We start from the raw sequence: 21,111 nt of genomic DNA on the forward strand, positions 1-21,111 counted from the left end.
CTTGGCATTATGTCTTGTGGTAATATCAGTATCGTGAACAGTGTGTCCTGAGTTTCGAATAGCATATACATTGCTGGCCATTAAAATTGCAACACTACAAAGGTAGCATGCAACAAACTTCAAATTGTGTGAAGTGTACTACATATTTAGTTACACTGATCAACCTTGAACATTATGACACTGAGCTGCTATTGATACAAACCTTTCTAGGGGGCTAGCAGCGTCAGCTGTTGAGAATGACTGGTAGTCACACACATGTACGGTGGATGTAGTATCAGTGAGCATGTTGTACATGTGTAGAATGGGGAAGGTGCGATCTGTCTGAGTTTTACGGAGGGCAGATTGTGATGGTCTGGAGGATTAGCATGAGCATTTCGGAAACTGTATAACTGATAGGGTTTTCAAAGAGTGCTGTGATTAATGTCGTCAACACGTGGTGAAACCACGTTCAGACGTCATGGGGTTGGGCGGCCATCTCTAGTTACTGCTGTCAGGCATTGTAGGCTGTGCAGACTGGTAGAACAGGACAGGTGACGGGCTTTGGTGGAACTAACATCAGATTTTAATGCGAGGCAGAGTACAAGTGTGTCTAATGATGGGCCTCCTCAGCCAATGAGCCGTGCATATGTCAATGTTAACATCATGACATCAGCAACTACAACTAAAATGGGCAGGTGACTGTTGGCACAGTGGCAGAGTGTTGCATGGTCTGATAAATCCTGATACCTTCTTCCTCACGGTAATGGGAGGGTGCAAATCTGTCATCTGCCAAGGGAACAGCTCCCTGCCACCTGTACTATGGGATGGAGATGAGCAGATTGCACCTCCATTATGCTCTGGGCGACATTCACAAGGGGATCTGTGAGTCAGTGGAGCTTGTGGGAGGCACCATGATGGGCAAGAAGTATTGTACACTGGTTGCAGACCACATACACGGCTTTATGATAATTGTTTCCCACTGACAGTGGTATTTTTCATCAAGATAATGTGCCATGTCATAAGGCCAGGAGTGTGATGGAGTGGTTCGAGGAATACGTGGTGAGTCCCTATTGGTGAGCTGCCTCCCCCCTCCCAACTCAACAGATCTCAACCACATCAAACAAATCCGGAATGTGATTGAACAAGTCGCCACAGCTCATCGCTTCCCTCCCCGGAATTTATGAGAATTAGGTGATTTGTTTGTGCAGATCTGGTGCCAGCTCCCTCCAGTGGCATACCAAGGCCTCATTGTTTCCATGCAATGTGCTGCTGCTGTTATCTATGTCAAAGGTAGACATACGGGCTATTGTGTATGTGGTCATAATGTTCTGGCTGATTAGTGTATATACAAATAATTAACATTTAAGCACAACTGCACAGAATAAGTGAAAGTAATGCCATTTACATTCTGTGTACAAGAAAAAATTACACTATAGGTTTCGCATTTGGAAGTTGCTTTTTTGTGACATGATGATAATAGGCATTGTGTAAGAAGGCGAAACAAATACCTGCATATGCTGGAAATGGGAACATGACTGTTGTTTATCATTCTGTGATATTAGGAAGGTTGCGTGCATTGTCACATAGGATCTCAATGCTCCCATGCAACTAGTGCCTGGGAGGACAGACTTATTGTTCACTCAGTGATGCAGGATCATGCAGCTACATCATGTTCCTTGATTCAGGAAATGGGCATGTTTCTTAGCAAGACAAGTATCTACACTGACAGTGCTGTGATGTCTGGAACGCCACAGACTTTCAGCCCACAGACCATTGTTGTGGCTTTGCAAAAGAGTGAGGCTGACCAACAGTAATAGATAACACTGGTCACAGAAATGGCACCAGATCATCTTTTCAGATGAATTCCAGTTTTGCATACAATATCAACATGACTGTATCCATATGTAGAGTCCATGTGGAGAATGAATGTTACCAGATTGCTTTTGTCATCACCTCCTAGAGGCCCAGCACCTGGTTTGAGGGTATTGGGTGCCATTGGCTACATAACGTGCTCTCCTTGGGTTCACGTAGGTGGTAGTTTGGACAGCAGATATTACATTTTAAGGCTAGTAGCTGTGCTCTGTCTTTAAGCCCCCCTCTGATGTTATATGTCAACAAGATAAGGCAAGACCATATGTTGCACATGCTGTCCTGACCTGCCTCAGCACAGTGTGTGTTTGACTATTGCCTTGACCAGAATGTTCAGATCTCTTAATCAGTGAGAACACCTGGTCATGGTTGGTGAGAGATTGGCACATCATGACTCACTAACCACTACAGTTGATGAACTTCTGAGTTGAAGCAACATGGAGTGAATTACCCTTATCTGTCCCCCAAGCTCAGTTCAATTTCATGCCCAATCGGGTTACAACTGTTGTTGCTACCATAGGTGACACCACTGTGTACCAATTTTCACATCCTCTACACCCCGAAATTACCTACAAATTTAATCAAGTAGTCTTCCCACTGTACTACAGTAAGTAAAATTTTGTTATTTGTTGTCTTTCCTGTTGCCATTTTAAGGGCTGGCAGTGTATTCTGCAATTTTGCCTAAGTAGCAGGTATAGTGGAAAATTATGCCCTTCATCCTGTTCAGTCCCTGGGTGGTATTCCAACATAACACTTTTCGTCTCCAAGGTCAAGAATAAGAAGCTGCTCTCAGCAAGGCAGATACCATACCTTTGTTAATAAATTGTGCTACTTATCAGTCAGTGAACAGTGAAATCCCAAACACATTCTGTGATTCATTGTTCCGTGATTTTGATGTTACATTCAAATAGCAGCCACTATGGTTGAACTTGGATGTGGATGAAATTTGCATAGGAACCCATTCGACAGAGTGTATTAATCTTGAATCCTTCTTGTTCCAGTTCCATTGTGTAGAGAGGTTCTCATCACATTATGTTATTATTTCATCATGCACTGACTTGGAGTCATCCTCACTTGCAAAATTATTGTAATACAGCCCTTACATTTATTTCTAGTTTGCTGGCTGAGTAAATTTAACTAATTTTAAATTTAACTAATTTCTCAGGATTCATTCTTGATGCTGCAACTGTCAGTGATTTATCTTATCTTAGTCTGTTAGTTGTACATCGACTAAATCGTAATTGCAATGTTTCTTTAGGTGGACTTTTGCTCCCACTACTGAAGAAAAGGTTCTGATTCAAAGAAAATTTGACGGTAATCTTCGTATCCCATCAAACTTTTGCCGTACAGTAATTCCATTTGATGGCAATACATTGTCAACATCTAACAGTAGTCAGCAACCATGTGCACGTGTAAACCCACAGACAACAGAGTTCTGTGAAAAAGTGGGAATAGATGATCCGTTGGCTATATTGTTGATGGCTAGTGATGGTGTGTTATGTGGAACAGATTTATACAGTCCAAATAACAGCCAGCATTCTATTTCTTCACTACCAAGTTTCTTAACACCTGAGAAGCCAGGCGATCTCACACAGGTGTCATTATCACCAGGCAGTGAAGACCTAACACAGGTAAGAGAATTTTAAAATTTAATTTGATACAGTGTGTGTGTGTATATATATATATATATATATATATATATATATATATATATATACACACACACACAAAGATGATGTGACTTACCAAATGAAAGTGCTGGCAGGTCGACAGACACACAAACATACACACAAAATTCAAGCTTTCGCAACAAACTGTTGCCTCATCAGGAAAGAGGGAAGGAGAGGGAAAGACGAAAGGATGTAGGTTTTAAGGGAGAGGATAAGGAGTCATTCCAATCCCGGGAGCGGAAAGACTTACCTTAGGGGGGAAAAAAGGACGGGTATACACTCGCACACACACGCATATCCATCCATACATATACAGTGAATGTTTCCATATATATATATTAGAGGGAAACATTCCACGTGGGAAAAATATATCTAAAAACAAAGATGATGTGACTCACCAAACGAAAGTGCTGGCAGGTCGATAGAAACACAAACATACACACAAAATTCAAGCTTCGCAACCAACGGTTGTCTCTTTCCTGATGAAGCAACCGTTGGTTGCGAAAGCTTGAATTTTGTGTGTATGTTTGTGTTTCTATCGACCTGCCAGCACTTTCGTTTGGTGGGTCACATCATCTTTGTTTTTAGATATATTTTTCCCACGTGGAATGTTTCCCTCTATTATATATATTAGGGTAAGGTAAGTCTTTCCGCTCCCGGGATTGGAATGACTCCTTACCCTCTCCCTTAAAACCCACATCGTTTCGTCTTTCCCTCTCCTTCCCTCTTTTCTGATGAGGCAACAGTTTGTTGCGAAAGCTTGAATTTTGTGTGTGTGTTTGTGTTTGTTTGTGTGTGTATCGACCTGCCAGCGCTTTCGTTCGGTAAGTCACATCACCTTTGTGTGTGTGTGTGTGTGTGTGTGTGTGTGTAAGCAAGCTAATAGAATTTGAAGTGGTGGTGGTGTGTTGTTCCCTTTTTCTTCTTTCATTTTAATGTGTCTGCAGTTGGCAGTTTTTCTCACCCATGTAAACTATTTTGAGCTCTTCACAAGAAAGATCAAAAATGAAAGTGCTGAACAAAAGCATCTATAACCAAGCATGTTTTGCAAGATCAAAAGGAAAAGAATGAAAGGTTGAAGTAAGGGAACACAAAGTAAATTGGGTATTGCACTTTGAAGAATTCATTATATGAAAGTACAGGCTTTTCTCTGTATTGACAGAATCTTTGTTTGCTACTATTTGGGCTTTTATCTGTATTGACAGAATCTTTGCTGCTATTTCAGCTGTTCGAAGAGCAGGGCATGACTTTCTTGACCACACCAGTTAGTTGTTAGTGTAGCTCAAAGAATAATTTTTTTAGTAGAGGCTTGTTTTTTGTAATGTATTCTTTGATGCCTTCCACATCCATGTGAACATTCTCTTTCCTTTTGGAATTTGTGGAGCATCTGAAAATTTTGTTTCCAGGGCTTGAGAAAAATAGACTTTCTGTGAAAGTAAAGAGAATAACTCGATCTTTGTGCATGCATTTTGTGTAAACCTTGATTTTCAAATAATTGAGGAAATCAAGATAACAGGTCATTGCATAAAGCTGAGTCATCAATGAGCATGTAAACAGGACTGAGAACTTTGCCGCCGCCCCCCCCCCCCCCCCCCCCCTCCGCTCTCTCTCTCTCTCTCTCTCTCTCTCTCTCTCTCTCTCTCTCTCTCTCTCTCTCTCTCTCTCTCTCTCACACACACACACACACACACACACACACACACACACACACACACAAACCTACATTTTGCTGATGAGTTGTGACATTTTTTCCTTAAAATTAATTATATTCCACCAAAGACTTGCAATACCACGTTATAGCCCTTGATGTAGCCTCTTTTTATCTTTAAATTGTAATTTTTTGGGATTTCCATATTAGTTTCTGAAAGAACTACTATTTATGTTTACTGTATTTTTATACTTATAGTTCTTTTTTCAATTTGCAGGATACTTTGTCACCAAGACCTGCTCGCTTGAGTCTGGTGTTGCCGAGTCCCCGGCACAGTGACGCTAACGAAATAATGGCAGATGCAGATACAGAAACTGTGCAAAACAATGGTAGTTGTTCTGCACATACTGTAGTGAAACGTGCCAGTTTAATTCTTCCCAGTCCTCTTAGCAGTGATGCAGAAGAAAAAAACCATGAGAACTGTGGGAAGAGTCCAGAGGCTGACCCTGACAGTTTGTCTAAAGGTATGACCCTTAACTGCAGGTACCGAACTCATAAACAACAGAAAAATTCTGTATTAAACCCATACAGTAAGAATGAGTAAAGATATTCACCATTTGTGTTGGCACCTACTGATCAATGTGGCAACTATAATGTCTGTTGTTATTTTGGAATTATGAATGCAGTATTTATAGTTAGGAGATGTTTATTGATAATTTTATTCCCCAAACCTAGATGTCAGTGTCTCTCTCTATTTCTCTCGATTTTTTGTTATTGTTGTGGCTACCTGATGAGATAACATAAGTATTCTACACTTAATGGTTAAGAACATTAGTTGCTGCAAGATTGATAGTAACCAGCAAACTAGTTTCTTCGTGATTTCTTTTATATTTGTAAATGGATACTTTGTTCTGAGCACCTGATATAGAAACATGCCAATTATTTTATCCGTAATTTATAGCTAGAATACTTCAACTATTGGATACTGTGATTTGCCGATGGCACAGACGTGTGATGGGATGCACCACTACATCACCAGGAACATTGTAACTTCATATTGCTCTGCCCCCCCCCCCCCAACCCCCTTTCATTTTCTGGGGCTGTGGCTCATTTGTTGAATTATGACATTTGTGATCAACTGTTATGGACTGGGCAGATTTTGTAGCCATATTGGATTCATTATGAACCTTGATTATGATAGTTTGACCATATTTCACAGATGATGTGTATTGGAGTACTTGCATTAAAAAATCATCAGAATGTTGCAGGAAACACAATGGCCATAATTAGTCACTTAAAACAGTTTTTAAGTAATGAAATTTCAGGATCTGTAGATAGTTTTTGATATAAAAGTTACATATCCATTCTCAGAAGGAAGCAAGTGACAGTAAGAACTAAAGTATCCATGGGTATGAATCTACCTATAGCCTTATTGAGCATTCAAAAACCAAAAAACTACTATCTTAAAGAGTTCAGAAAATCTCAATATCAGTTGTGTCTATTTGACTAAACTTTGTCCGGGAGAGCAGTGTACTGACCACATGCCCCTCCATATCTGCATCCGGTGACACTGTGGGCTGAGGATGAGATGGCGGTCAGTCAGTACCTCTGGGTCCGCCATGTCCTGTGGATTGAGTTTACATTTGTCGTTGGAATTATTACAAATTGTTTCAGTATAACATACTACCTCATTCACTCTGTCACCTGCAGGAATGTCTTACCTGTCACAGTACACCCCCCCCCCCCTCCTCCCCCCCCCCCTTCAGTTACTTATATATGAATCAAGTGTGGTTGCAATTATTCCAAGTTTACATTGGAAAACAGGCCTCTGTATAACTATCAATTGCATATTTAAGAGTCTTTAAGAGGAAATTCTTTAAAATGCAGTTAACCTCACTACAAGACTCTTCGTCATATCATTGTTTCAGAAGGATCTTCTGAGGGCAGCACTGTTAATGTTTTCTCTGGCATCTTGAGTTAGAACAATAAGCACCCTTAAGATGCCTGTAGAATCACTTAATACAGCATGGAGAATAAGTGTTGGGTAATTCTATAACGTATGTGTCGATGTATTAGTTGAAATGCGTTGTTTAAGTACATTGTAACAACTTGTGATAGCAAGTACATCATTTGTTTGTCAGATTTAAAGTTGAAGTCTTAAAAAGATAATAATAAAGTAGCAGTTGGTGCTTCTTTCTGTCTCCAGACATGGAAGAGTGAAAAAAAGCTGAAATGAGGCTACTCTTTTGCTAAGTGTTTTCCTATACAGAGTGCCCATTGGATAGTAATGCAACACTCCTTATAGAAAAAAGAACAGTATTTAGCCTTATATTTCTGTAGAAGCATCTAGCATTCCCAAAGAGCAGGAAAATTAAATTTATATTCACAGAATTGTTTGGCTTGACCTGAGGTACTGGTGTGCTCTGTGAGCTTTGTGCAAAATGAGTGACGTGGGGCACGACAGTTGATACCCGTCTTGGTATTTCAGCAGTTCTGTATTATCTTAAGTTGTGGGTAAGTGTTTTTATACATGTATAATCAGAATGGGTTAGCCAGCTTGATTATTGTCATAATTTTAATGCTGGTAAAATGAACACAGGACCTTCAGAAGCATAAAAGGAAATAAATAGTAGTGTTGACATTAAATACCTCCTGTTACACAGTTACAGTTTATTTTGTGATGTACTTAGAGGAATAGATCCAAAGTTTACGTTTTGACTGTTAAGTTTGTATTCTTTATACGTGTGCAGTGACCTGTTCAAATAATTTGAACAGTTTTACAGTGTAATACACTAGGGCTCTTTGAGCGACATATCATTCAAAATATGTATGTGTGATATTGATGTCTCCTATTGTCCAGATGACTCATTTTGATGGAGATGAAATCGATCATATTTTGAATGTTGTAATTTTGAGTACACGAGATGTGACAAATGCTTGAAAGGGTCAATATTTTTGTTTCTTTTTCAGATATCCTGCATGAAGAAAGCACTGCAGATGAGGGCACAGAGAAATCACCTCAACAAGTGAAAAAGTTCAAACGCCGAAATGAAGCTTTTTATGTTAGTAATGTGGATGATGAATAATAGTGTACACTTAGAATAATCTGTTTTATATATGACATGAAAGTACAAAAGAAATTGTGATTTTAAAAAGATTTTTGTAGTATCCTAAAAATATTTTATTGTACTTCTTTTTATCTTCAGTCACGCTATAGCTAATACGTTATTTAATGTGTACTGAATGAAAAGCATGTTTTGAATTAAGGGGAAGCACTGATCTCCAAAATGACCATGATCATTATACTTGTGTCATTATATTTGTAATTTTTTTTCCCCAAATGGGGAATTTGCCATTGAAACATTTAAAACAAATTACTTGTTTTTTAATTGTTTTAAGACTTTTGTTTACTTTTCTGCACTGTAGTTGATGAAACTTTCTCCAGTACTGTAAGTATATTTGGAATTTAAAAAATTGTAATTAATTGATAGAAGCTGAATGACTCATTCAGTATTCCTTGAATTTTTTATTGCTGCCAGCTGTACCTACCAAACTCTGTGTTGAGTGCATCTAACATGACAATACACAAATCGATTTCAGAACTGTTGCATTAACATTTTGGTGATTGTTAATTTTGGATGTCACTTACAATATTGTCGATGCCAGTCTGCAAATCACATTGTTATCTGTTATACGTGGCGACAAGGCAAACTTTGGAGGATGTCGGAGAAGTACAAAATGAGCATAATAAAGAATATAGGTCCAGAAGCTCCACAAGTTTAAGTTAAAATGGTTGTCGAAAGTTGGTAGAATATAACATCAGTTCGAGAGCAGGCAACCTTGTTAGCACACAGAGGCATGTGGAAGTTTGGCAGCATTTTGACTACTTTTTCACCCAGCACCTTTGTCAGACTGCAGTCGTCTCATTACCATATGTCACTAACAATTTGTGCCTATGGATGACAAGGCTGTCAGTTGAAAGCTGGTGTTGGTGGGAAGAATCTGGAGGGTACAGGCTGTGAAGCAGTCATTGATATGAAGGTCGCGGTGTGCTCAGCAACAGAGTGGTCCAGTTGTTTTCTGGCCACAGGTTGTCTGTGGCCATTCATGTGGAAAGACAGCTTGTTGGTTGTCGTGCTCACATAGAATGCAGCACAGTGGTTGCAGCTTCATTTGTAGATCATACGACTGGTTCTACAGGTAGTGCTACCTCTGATGGGATAGGTGATGTTTGTGACGGGATTAGAGTAGGTGGGATTGGAGGATGTATGGGACAGGTCTTGCATCTTGGTCTATTACAGGGGTTTGAGCCAAGAGATAAGGGATTGGGAGCAGGGGTTGTGTAGGGATGGACGAGCATGTTATGTAGGTTCAGTGGGCAGCGGAATACCACAGTGGGAGGGGTGGGAAGGATAGTGGGCAGGACATTACAGGGCACAGTGAGAGGTAATTGAAACCCTGGTGGAGAATGTAATGCAGTTGCTCCAGTACTGGGTGGCACTGAGTCAAGAGGGGAATCATCCTCTGTGGCTGAATGGTGGGGCTTTGGGAGGTGTTGGGTGATGGGAAAGATAAGGCATGGGAGATGCCTTTTTGTACAAGGTTGGAAAGGTAATTACAGTTTTGTAAAGGCCTCAGTAAGACCCTCTGTGTATTTCAAGAGGGATCGCTCGTCACTACAGATGTGATGGCCATGGATGGATAGGCTGTATGGAAGGGACTTCTTGGTAAGGAAAGGGTGGCAGCTGTTGAAGTGGAGCTGTTGCTGGTGGTTGGTGGGCTTGATATGGACAGAGGTACTGATATAGGTGGAGATCAACACTGAGGAAGATGGCTTAATGTGTTTAGCAGGACCAGGTGAAGCGAATGGGGGAGGGTGTCGAGGTTCTGGAGGAATGTGGGTAGGGTGTCCTCACCCTTGATCCAGACCATGAAGATGTCATCATTAAATCTGAACCAGGTAAGGGGTTTGGGATTCTAGGTGTTTAGGAAGGATTCCTCTAGATGGCCAATGAATAGGTTGGCATAAGATGGTGCCGTACAGGTGCCCATAGCCATACTCCGGATTTGTTTGTAGGTAATGTCTTCAAAGGAGAAGTAATTGTGGATGATGATATAGTTGGCCATGGCGACTAGGAAGGAGGTTGTTGGTTCAGAATCCGCCGGGCGTTGGGAAAGGTAGGGTTCAATAGTGGTAAGGCCGTGGGCATTAGGGATGTTAGTGTAAAGAGAGGTGGCATGATGAGCAGAGCTTTGTGTGTTAAAGGGATAGGAACTGTGAAGAGTCGGTGGAGGAAATGGTTGATACCTTTTATGTCGGAGAGTAGGTTGTGGATAATAGGCTGAAGGTGTTGGTCTATGAGAGCAGAGATTCTGTCAGTGGGGGGCACAGTAAACCTGCCACAATGAGTGTCCTGGGTGATTGTGTTTATGGACTTCAGGAAGCATGTAGAAGGTAGGAGTGCAGGGAACGGTAGGGGGTGAAGAGAGAGAGAGATGGACTTCAGGAAGAGGTTGTGTGATACACCTTAGTATTTGAGGAGAGACTACAGATCCTGCTGGATTTCTGGAATGGGGTCACTGTGGCAGGGTTTGTAGGTGGTCCAATCTGATGAGTCCTGCCAGGTAATCCTTGCAGTTCAAAAACACAGTGATGGAACCTTTATCAGCAGGTCAGATTGTAAAGTCAGGGTCAGTATTTAGGTGGTGGACTGTGGATCTTTCTGCAGATGTAATGTTGGTTTGCATGTTGAGGGAGTTGGGGAATTGTGGAGAGACAAGGTTCGAGGTTAAATTCTGGAAAGTTGCCAGGGAATGATTTGGGGCAGTGGTGGTGGATGGAGGAGTGAACTGAGTTGAACTGAGTCAGGCAGGGTTCAATATTGGTCTTTGGTTGAGTCTGGTTGGTAGGGTTGGTGGTGAAAAAGTGTTACCACTGAAGGAACCAGGAAAAGGAGAGAAGGTCTTTAATGAGTCCTGCATGACTGAATTTGGGGGTGAGGCAAAAGGTGAGGCCACCCCAAAGGGCCCTATCTGCTAAGGTACTTTACCATGGTGTCAGAAAAAGGTATTTGACATTTCCTACAGTATGACTTTGCCACAGTTTCACCATCGCAGAAAATCCGAAAATTGACCCTAACAAATTTCTGTGAAATGCAATAGAAAGTGAAGTATTTTCATGTAAGTCATCACTAAACTCTCACTACAATCTTTAATGTCAGTCTGTTCGTTTGTCAACACACTATAGAGGTGATACCTCAATAGTTCTGACTGGTGTCCCCTCTAAAAATCACATATAAACCCAACCATAGTATTCTTCTTTATTCAGTTTTATAAAGTGTATAAAACTGATAACATTTTACTTGCAATTCTTACTTGGTCTTTTTACTACATTCATAGTTTATTGAAAGCATCTTGTCATTGCTGTTTCACTTTTCTATATGTTTTATAGTACTGTCATTTGAGAATAAAACTAAAGTCCTTATTCTTAGTTTTTTGTGTACCACATGTAAGTGGTAACATGCAATTAAATAAATGGCTTGGAAATATTAACTGTCATATATTCATGTTTGTAGAAAAGAGAACCACTTGCATGAATATCAAGAGCTCAGATGGAAACCCAGTTCTAAGCAAAGAAGGGAAAGCAGAAAGGTGGAAGGAGTATATAGAGGGTCTATACAAGGGCGACATACTTGAGGACAATATTCTAGAAATAGAAGAGAATGTAGATGACGACGAAATTGGAGATAGGTTACTGCGTGAAGAGTTTGGCAGAGCACTGAAAGACCTGAGTTGAAACAAGGCCCCGGGAGTAGACAACATTCCATTAGCACTACTGACGGCCGGCCTTGGGAGAGCCAGTCCTGATAAAACTCTTACCATCTGGTGAGCAAGATGTATGAGACAGGCGAAATACCCTCAGACTTCAAGAAGAATATAATAATTCCAATCCCAAAGAAATCAAGTGTTGACAGATGTGAAAATTACCAAACAATCAGTTAAATAAGCCACAGCTGCAAAATACTAACACGAATTCTTTACAGACGAATGGAAAAACTAGTAGAAGCCGACCTTGGGGAAGATCAGTTTGGATTCCGTAGAAATATTGGAACACGTGAGGCAATACTGACCTTACGACTTATCTTAGAAGCTAGATTAAGGAAAGGCAAACCTACATTTCTAGCATTTGTAGACTTAGAGAAAGCTTTTGACAATGTTGACTGGAATACTCTCTTTCAAATTCTAAAGGTGGCAGGGGTAAAATAGAGGGAGCAAAAGGCTATTTACAATTTGTACAGAAACCAGATGGCAGTTATAAGAGTCGAGGGACATGAAAGGGAAGCAGCGGTTGGGAAGGGAGTGAGACAGGGCTGTAGCCTTTCCCCGATGTTATTCAATCTGTATATCGAGCAAGCAGTAAAGAAAACAAAAGAAAAATTTGGAGTAGGTATTAAAATCCATGGGGAAGAAATAAAAACGTTGAGGTTCACCGATGACATTGTAATTCTGTCAGAGACTGCAAAGGACTTGGAAGAGCAGTTGAACGGAATGGACAGTGTCTTGAAAGGAGGATATAAGATGAACATCAACAAAAGCAAAACGAGGATAATGGAATGTAGTCGAATTAAGTCGGGTGATTCTGAGGGAATTAGATTAAGAAATGAGACAATTAAAGTAGTAAAGGAGTTTTGCTATTTGGGGAGCAAAATAACTGATAATGGTCGAAGTAGAGAGGATATAAAATGTAGACTTGCAATGGCAAGGAAAGCGTTTCTGAAGAAGAGAAATTTGTTAACATCGTGTATAGATTTAAGTGTCAGGAAGTCGTTTCTGAAAGTATTTGTATGGAGTGTAGCCATGTATGGAAGTGAAACATGGACGATAAATAGTTTGGACAAGAAGAGAACAGAAGCTTTCGTAATGTGGTGCTACAGAAGAACGTTGAAGATTAGGTGGGTAGATCACGTAACTAATGAGGAGGTATTGAATAGGATTGGGGAGAAGAGGAGTTTGTGGCACAACTTGACTAGAAGAAGCGATCGGTTGGTAGGACATGTTCTGAGGCATCAAGGGATCACAAATTTAGCATTGGAGGGCAGTGTGGAGGGTAAAAACCGTAGAGGGAGACCAAGAGATAAATACACTAAACAGATTGAGAAGGATGTGGGTTGCAGTAAGTACTGGGAGATGAAGAAGCTTGCACAGGATAGAGTAGCATGGAGAGCTGCATCAAACCAGTCTCAGGACTGAAGACAACAACATTAACAACAACATATTCATGTTAAATTTAATCTATGGTACAGTTAAGTTTATGGACTAACTGAATGTCTGTTATTTAAATAACATTTCAATAGCCAAAAACAAGCACTGAACGCTACTTGTCCAGCTGTTGTAGACATAGTGGCTTACGTGACTGTTTTTACGTCGAGCTCAGTCCCTCTTTGTTTTCTTGCAGTTACTTTTTATGTAAGAAGTGATAGTAGAAGGTATTACTTTATTAAAAGATAACAGGATAGCCGAAGAAGAAAGAAATTGTCTCTGGGAAAAGTAAAAAGAGATATACTGAAACAATTTTACGGGGACAGCTGGAGCTAGTCAATCCACTGAATTCCCAAAGGAAGTGAACTTTCTTGGGGCCCTGAATATTTGTGTATCTATACTGTTCAGTCCTTTATTCTGTCTTGTGTCAGGGCCTACCAAGTATACTGCTTTGAGATGTGATATGTCTTGCACTTTGAATGGTCCTCCGAAACAAGGGAAAAATTTGTCTCCCTCTTTAAGTTTGAGCTATGACGAAAATCATACACTGATATCAGATCATTTATTTGAAAACTAGGTGTAACAGCTTTTATCATTAAAGGTCTTGGTTCTTTTCTGTGCTTGTGTATCCAAATTCTCCTGCACCCTCACTTGCAATTTTTCTAAGTCAGACTCTGGTGGTAATGGCCAGGTAAACATTTTCAATAAGGGGCCTCTTGTGAATGTTTTTTTCAGAATCTCTACTGGAGCTAATCTCGTTGACATGCGGTAGTTCGTTTAGGATTACCTGATACTCTGGGACCAGTTGTGCCCATGTAGTACGTTTCTTTGAATTTTAGGTTCTACACAATCATCCTAATTCCTTTTGTTGTTCTGCTACATCTTCCTTAGAATGAGTGCTAGTGTTAGTTAACTGTATGATTTACAAATTCCTATAATTGTTCCTGCAAATTAGGTAAAGCCTCACTCTGAGATTTGATCCTTAACCAGTTTTATTTCTTTACAGCAGCCTGACCTACATTACTAATCTTGCCATGTAATTCTTGCAACTGCTCTTTGAATTTGTCTTGAACTAAATTACATAGTTGTCTATTTCATCCTTCAACTCCTTAGGTAACTTCGTCAAAGTGTTTTCCAAAATCATTAACATAATTTCTACTGTATTCGTTAATTCTTCCTTAGTGGTCTCTCTAACTTGGTGCTCACATACTTAATTTGCTGCGTCGAGACTTGTAGCCAGTTGGTAGCCTCTGCAGCCGAGCTCCATTAGATTACTGGCATATAATGCAAATATACCCTTTTGTTTTGTTCACCTTCTACTCTCTTAGGTAAATTGGCTCCTCACAAGGTTTACACTAACACTATAACACAGAAAACAGTGTCATACTATCATCAAAAAATGTTTTACAGATTTAAATTTTAACAGCTCGCCCTTTCCATTGAACTACATCCTCAGGTTGAATAGCCATACAACAGCTTCTATGATGTGATGCACTGTTGTATTGTACTGCCAGGCGCAACCATTGTATTGAAAGAAATGACTCGAAGACTGCAGTGTGGCATACCATGACACCCCCGCAGAGTTGCTCATCTACTAGTTGCCACCACTGAAGTCAGGATTCGAAATCTTCTCCTTAAAACCTGCCGAAAGTTGTTTACAGTGTAGTTAAAAAAAGCTTTAATACACCAAGTGTCAGCATTATTTTTGGAACATGTTAATTTGATTTCAGTTGACATATTTGTTCGTCAACATCTGTAGAACTGTGGATTAATTTCAGATTTCATTAGTTGTCAAGAATATATTGGTTCACTTTCTTTGTACTGTTTTGTAAATAGATTCTTTGCAGTATGTCTGTGTACATCCACCTATATCTTACTAGTTTTTTTTCCCTATTGGCAACATAGTAATCCATCAATTGTTAATCTTCAAATCTTGCAAATTTGCACTTCAAGCCTTCTTTATCTTCTTCCTTTCTCACCAGTGCTCCATGTCCTGATCCCTGAAAGCCAAAATGAATTGTTATTGGCCCTCTTCTTATGTACAGGGCTATTACAAATGATTGAAGCAATTTCATAAATTCACTGTAGCTCCATTCATTGACATATGGTCACGACACACTACAGATACGTAGAAAAACTCATAAAGTTTTGTTCGGCTGAAGCCGCACTTCAGGTTTCTGCCGCCAGAGCGCTCGAGAGCACAGTGAGACAAAATAGCGACAGGAGCCGAGAAAGCGTATGTCGTGCTTGAAATGCACTAACATCAGTCAGTCGTAACAGTGCAATGACACTTCAGGACGAAGTTCAACAAAGATCCACCAACTGCTAACTCCATTCGGCGATGGTTTGCGCAGTTTAAAGCTTCTAGATGCCTCTGTAAGGGGAAATCAACCGGTCGGCCTGCAGTGAGCGAAGAAACGGTTGAACGCGTGCGGACAAATTTCACGCGTAGCCCGCGGAAGTCGACGAATGAAGCAAGCAGGGAGCTAAACGTACCATAGCCGACGGTTTGGAAAATCTTACGGAAAAGGCTAAAGCAGAAGCCTTACCGTTTACAATTGCTACAAGCCCTGACACCCGATGACAAAGTCAAATGCTTTGAATTTTCGGCACGGTTGCAACAGCTCATGGAAGAGGATGCGTTCAGTGCGAAACTTGTTTTCAGTGAAGAAGCAACATTTTTTCTTAATGGTGAAGTGAACACACACAATGTGCAAATCTGGGCGGTAGAGAATCCTCACGTATTCGTGCAGCAAATTCGCAATTCACCAAAAGTTAACGTGTTTTGTGCAATCTCACGGTTTAAAGTTTACGGCCCCTTTTTCTTGTGCGAAAAAAAACGTTACAGGACACGTGTATCTGGACATGCTGGAAAATTGGCTCATGCCACAACTGGAGACCGACAGCGCCTACTTCATCTTTCAACAGGATGGTGCCCCACTGCACTTCCATCATGATGTTCGGCATTTCTTAAACAGGAGATTGGAAAACCGATGGATCGGTCGTGGTGGAGATCATGATCAGCAATTCATGTCATGGCTCCACGCTCTCCCGACGTAACCCCATGCGATTTCTTTCTGTGGGGTTATGTGAAAAATTCAGTGTTTAAACCTCCTCTACCAAGAAACGTGCCAGAACTGCGAGCTCGCATCAACGATGCTTTCGAACTCATTGATGGGGACATGCTGTGCCGAGTGTGGGACAAACTTGATTATTGGCTTGATGTCTGCCGAATCACTAAAGGGGCACATATCGAACATTTGTGAATGCCTAAAAAAACTTTTTGAGTTTTTGTATGTGTGTGCAAAGCATTGTGAAAATATCTCAAATAATAAAGTTATTGTAGAGCTGTGAAATCGCTTCAATCATTTGTAATAACCCTGTATTTCATACAGAGTCAGAACACTCACATTTGATTTTCACCCAAGGTATTGTGTGTTAATTTGCCTGAAATGTAACTTGGTCACTATTAATTATTGTCTTTTTGTGGAGGTCCTGCACAGCAGTATCTCTGCAGAACTGTGTGTAGCACTGGAAAGACTTGAACTCTTCTCCTTTGCAGCTTTTGTTGGTGGGAAGAAAAATGATCTCTACTCTAATTAGGAAATGATATCTAATATTTCTTCATTGACTGTCTTGTATTTGTTTCTAGGGGCATACAGATCATGATTACTTTTTAACTTGGAACAGATACAATATAAATTAAATACAAAATCTGTGTTGAAGGCTTGACAAGAAGTTACCTTTCACTTCAGAGCTTCTTTAGTTTCTTACTGTTTTCATTCTTGGAGAGGGTGTCTGCTCCTTGACAATCAAGGTACGTGCCAAGCTGCGCTGACAAAACATAAAAGGCCCCGCCCACAGCATATGAAGATATTTACTCGGCATCACGCCTTGCCGTTTACTTGAACCATACACCTCTCCCTTCAACTCTGCACAAACATGAAACAAAAGGACTGCGTACAGTATGTGGTTAGTGACTTATCCTCTACCTAGTACTACTTTACCCTTTGGTCATGATCATCTTTCCTTGTCAGAAATAGGGAGTGGAAAATGTTGTTTACCTAAACAGCATGTAACACTAAATTTGCTGTCTGTTATGCAGTGAATGATGCTTTGAAATCTCGAAAGTGGTAGGCCACAGAAAAAGAGCAGTGCAAGCCCTGTCTCCTTTACTGGTAAACATAGATGTATGCTTTCATCTAATACCTATACAAAGGAAGAGCTGTTACAGATTTTCTCAATGCTCCTGATGGTGAATTGCCTGATTGTTCTGATTTGAGCAGACGATGATGATAACTCGGTTCTCAATGAAACTTCCTCACACACAGAACATTTGTCAGACAATGAAAGTGACGTGGAACTGGGAAAAGATAATGAGCCGTCCATTATACAATGTATCTATCCTCAATTTCTAGAAGGAAGTGAAGCTGAATATTGGGCGAAAGTGGACTGCAGCATGCTGAGGAACATATGCTTCAAAAGTATGGTAACTTTTGAATATAATGCTCCAGGTTCCCTAATAATAGGAAGGCTCTGAAATCTAGTCTTCAGGATTTTCATTGGGGATGGTATTTTAGTATTAATTGTTAATGAATCAAATAGAAATGCCACCCAGTTCTTGGCTACTGCTCAGCCTCAGAGTACAGCAAGAGCTATAACTTGGAATGAAACAAACACTGACAAGATGCTCAAGTTCTTTGGTGTGACTATCTACATGCAGCTAGTTCACTACACACATATTGCTGTCTATAAGAGCACAAGTGTACTCTACAGGGACAATCTAGTTTCTAGAAATATGTCCTGTAATCAGTTTCAACTGCTGTTGAGGTTCATTCATTTTGAGCACAATGCAACTGCAGACAAAATTGGTTGTGTATTCAAGATGCAAAAACCACTTGATATGCTCCAGAGTACATTTTGCTTACAGTCTGAACCGGGAGAGGCATTAGCAGTGGATGAGTCAATGGTACTCTTTTGTGGACGACTTTTATGTAGTCGGTATTTCCCCAGCAAAGCATATAAAAATGGAATCAATGTCTTCAGACTATGTAACCAAGCTGGCTATACGCTGAGGATGATTGTTTACACAGGAGGACTATACATTTTCAGTAAAAATCTTGCAGGAAAATTACAAAGGCAAACAATGGAAAATCTTTTTTGCCGAAAATGCCTTATTCTTATGTTTTTCAGGGTGGGAAATCCAACTATGAAACTTAAAAAGCTGTATTACTCACCATTTTTTCACATTTTACAGTTAAATTTATTAAATTAAGTGATTTTTTTAAAGAATTTAACAGCTTTTATATAGTTAAAATAATTTAAAAAGGAGTTGTAATGAATGTAGATGATGTTGGTAGCACTGCTGAAAAACATTTGTTGGCCAAAAAAGGTCAATTCTATTTTTGTGTTAACAGATGGTGTTTTGTTTACTGTCAACCTAACCTCACTTTCCCGTTTCTTGTACATGTGCTCAGTACAATGTCTAATCGTGATTGTAAAAACTCTACTGACAGTTTTTGTTATATTTGTGGTGAATTTGTGATTAAAAAACACCAAAGAAACATCACAGACTTTGTGAAAAGGTTTATCTATCATACTTTGGATCTAAACTTGGTGATCAAGATAAATCTTGGGCGCCGCATAGGTATGTTATGTGTATGTTGAAAACCTGAGAAAATGGTCCAAAAAGGAGAAAAAAGCATTTACATTTGCTGTTCCTGTGATATGGAGGGAGCCAAGAAATCAGTCCAATGATTGCTACTTTTGCAGTGTTGATATTACTGGTCATAATTCAAAAAAACAAGAAAGTAATAAGCTACCCTATCCTTCCGTTGGCCATCCGACCAGTAGGGCATGGTGTAGATTTGCTGTTTCCTGAACCACCAGATGATTTAAATTCTATTCAAACAGAAGATGTACAATGTGATTTAGATGAACCAGATGAGGATGAATTCCATTGTAATACAGAAAGTCTAGAGCCCAAATCGTTTATTGAGACCAAGCTTAACAATTTGGTTAGGGATCTGGACTTAACAAAAGGAAAAAGATGAATTACTTGGCTCTAGATTAAAAGAAAAGAACTTATTGTCAGCTGGAACCAACATATACATTTATAGACAGAGAGAACAGCAATTTTTCAAATTGATTTAGTGTACTGCTCAGACATACCCAGTCTGATGAATGAGTTTGGTACTGAATACAAAAAGGAAGACTGGAGGCTGTTTATTGATTCATCCAAAACTAGTTTAAAGGCTGATTTATTACGCAATGGTGACATGTATGAATCTATACCAGATCCAGAAAACGTACTCCTACCATTTCTACACATAAAGTTAGGCCTAATGAGACAGTTTGTAAAGGCTTTGCCTGAAGATGGACCATGTTTTAAGTATCTCTTCCAAAAGTTTCCACACCTTTCAGTAGCTAAACTAATAGAAGACGTCTTTGTTGTACCTGACATTAGAAAATTGATGTTTGATGTTAACTTTGAATCCACAATGACCTTAAATGAGAAAGAAGCTTGAGTATCATTCAAGCAAGTCTTTACAAAGTTCTTAGGACATGAAAAAGTCCCAGAATATGTTTGTATTATAGCTACAATGTTAAAGAAGTTTAAAACTTTAGGATGTTTAATGAGCCTGAAAGTTCACTTTTTAGTCACCTTGATTACTTCCCAGACAATATGGAAGATGTTAGCGAGGAGCAAGGAGAGCATTTTCACCAGGACATTAAAGTGATGGAAAAACACTACCAAGGCTGCTGGATCACCAACATGATGGGGGCTACTGTTGGTCACTTCACAGAGAAGTTCAGCAAGTGATTCATGGTAGAAGAAACTACAGAAGAACCTTCAAAGAAAAAAAGAGAAAGAATATACAAACCAATTCCAGCTGACAAGTGAAACATGTATTAACACTTATCATTTTTTTAAGTAGCTTACTGTAAATACAAACCATGCTTATGTTGTAACAAAACGTTTCATTATTTTCCCCATTTACTGTATACTATAGGATTTTTGTACTATATAATAAAAAGCATATTGCTTGAAAACTGTGGGTAATACAAAAAACTAAGGTTACATTTGGATTCAGCTCGTAAAAATCTAAATATCAGCTATCAAAGTTTAAAAAAAAAAAAGTTTTTCAAAAAAAATTTTTCATTGGCCTGTGCTATTTTTGGACTTAATGGAAAAATGTATAGGCAAGGGGCGCACTGTTGTCACTGACAGTTATTACATAAGCTTGTCATTAGCTCGCCATATGCTGAATAGAAATACCAACATTGTAGGGACCCTGCAAAAAATCAGGAAGCATTTGCCCCATGTCACCACGAAGTCACAAATGGGAAAAGGTGAAGTAATTGGGAGTCTAATGGATAGCAGTAACAACATGGCAGGGCAAAAGAGATGTAGCATATCTCGCTACTAAGCATGGCATTGAAATGCGAACCAGTGGGAGGAAAAGCAGAAAACAGGCAAGGAAATATTTGAATCCACAGCCATTTTTAGTTATAATGCTGCAAAGCGAGGAATCGATGTTTCAGACCAGTTGTCAAGTTTTTTGCCATTGAGGAAAACAGTAAGATGGTACCACAAATTTAGCAGTTCAAATTATGTTCAATACGACAGTATTTTCTTTGTGTGTGGTTTTTTTTTCCCCCAGAATGTTGACCGAGATAAACATT

General features: G+C 39.6%; 1 protein-coding gene across 1 annotated transcript in view; it reads left to right on the forward strand.

Annotated features, from left to right (window-relative positions):
- LOC124789520 (lariat debranching enzyme) overlaps positions 1–8,540 on the forward strand; it is a 76,718-nt gene extending 68,178 nt beyond the window's left edge. Inside the window, exons 8-10 of the mRNA XM_047256909.1 lie at positions 3,107–3,479; positions 5,444–5,690; positions 8,137–8,540. Of these exons, the coding sequence (XP_047112865.1) occupies positions 3,107–3,479; positions 5,444–5,690; positions 8,137–8,252 (736 nt within the window). The 3' untranslated portion in view covers positions 8,253–8,540. The remainder of the gene's footprint in view (positions 1–3,106; positions 3,480–5,443; positions 5,691–8,136) is intronic.
- The last annotated feature ends 12,571 nt before the right edge of the window (positions 8,541–21,111 follow it).

This window comes from Schistocerca piceifrons, chromosome 3 (genome assembly GCF_021461385.2).
Source record: "Schistocerca piceifrons isolate TAMUIC-IGC-003096 chromosome 3, iqSchPice1.1, whole genome shotgun sequence".
In the NCBI taxonomy this organism is placed as follows: Eukaryota; Metazoa; Arthropoda; class Insecta; order Orthoptera; family Acrididae; genus Schistocerca; species Schistocerca piceifrons.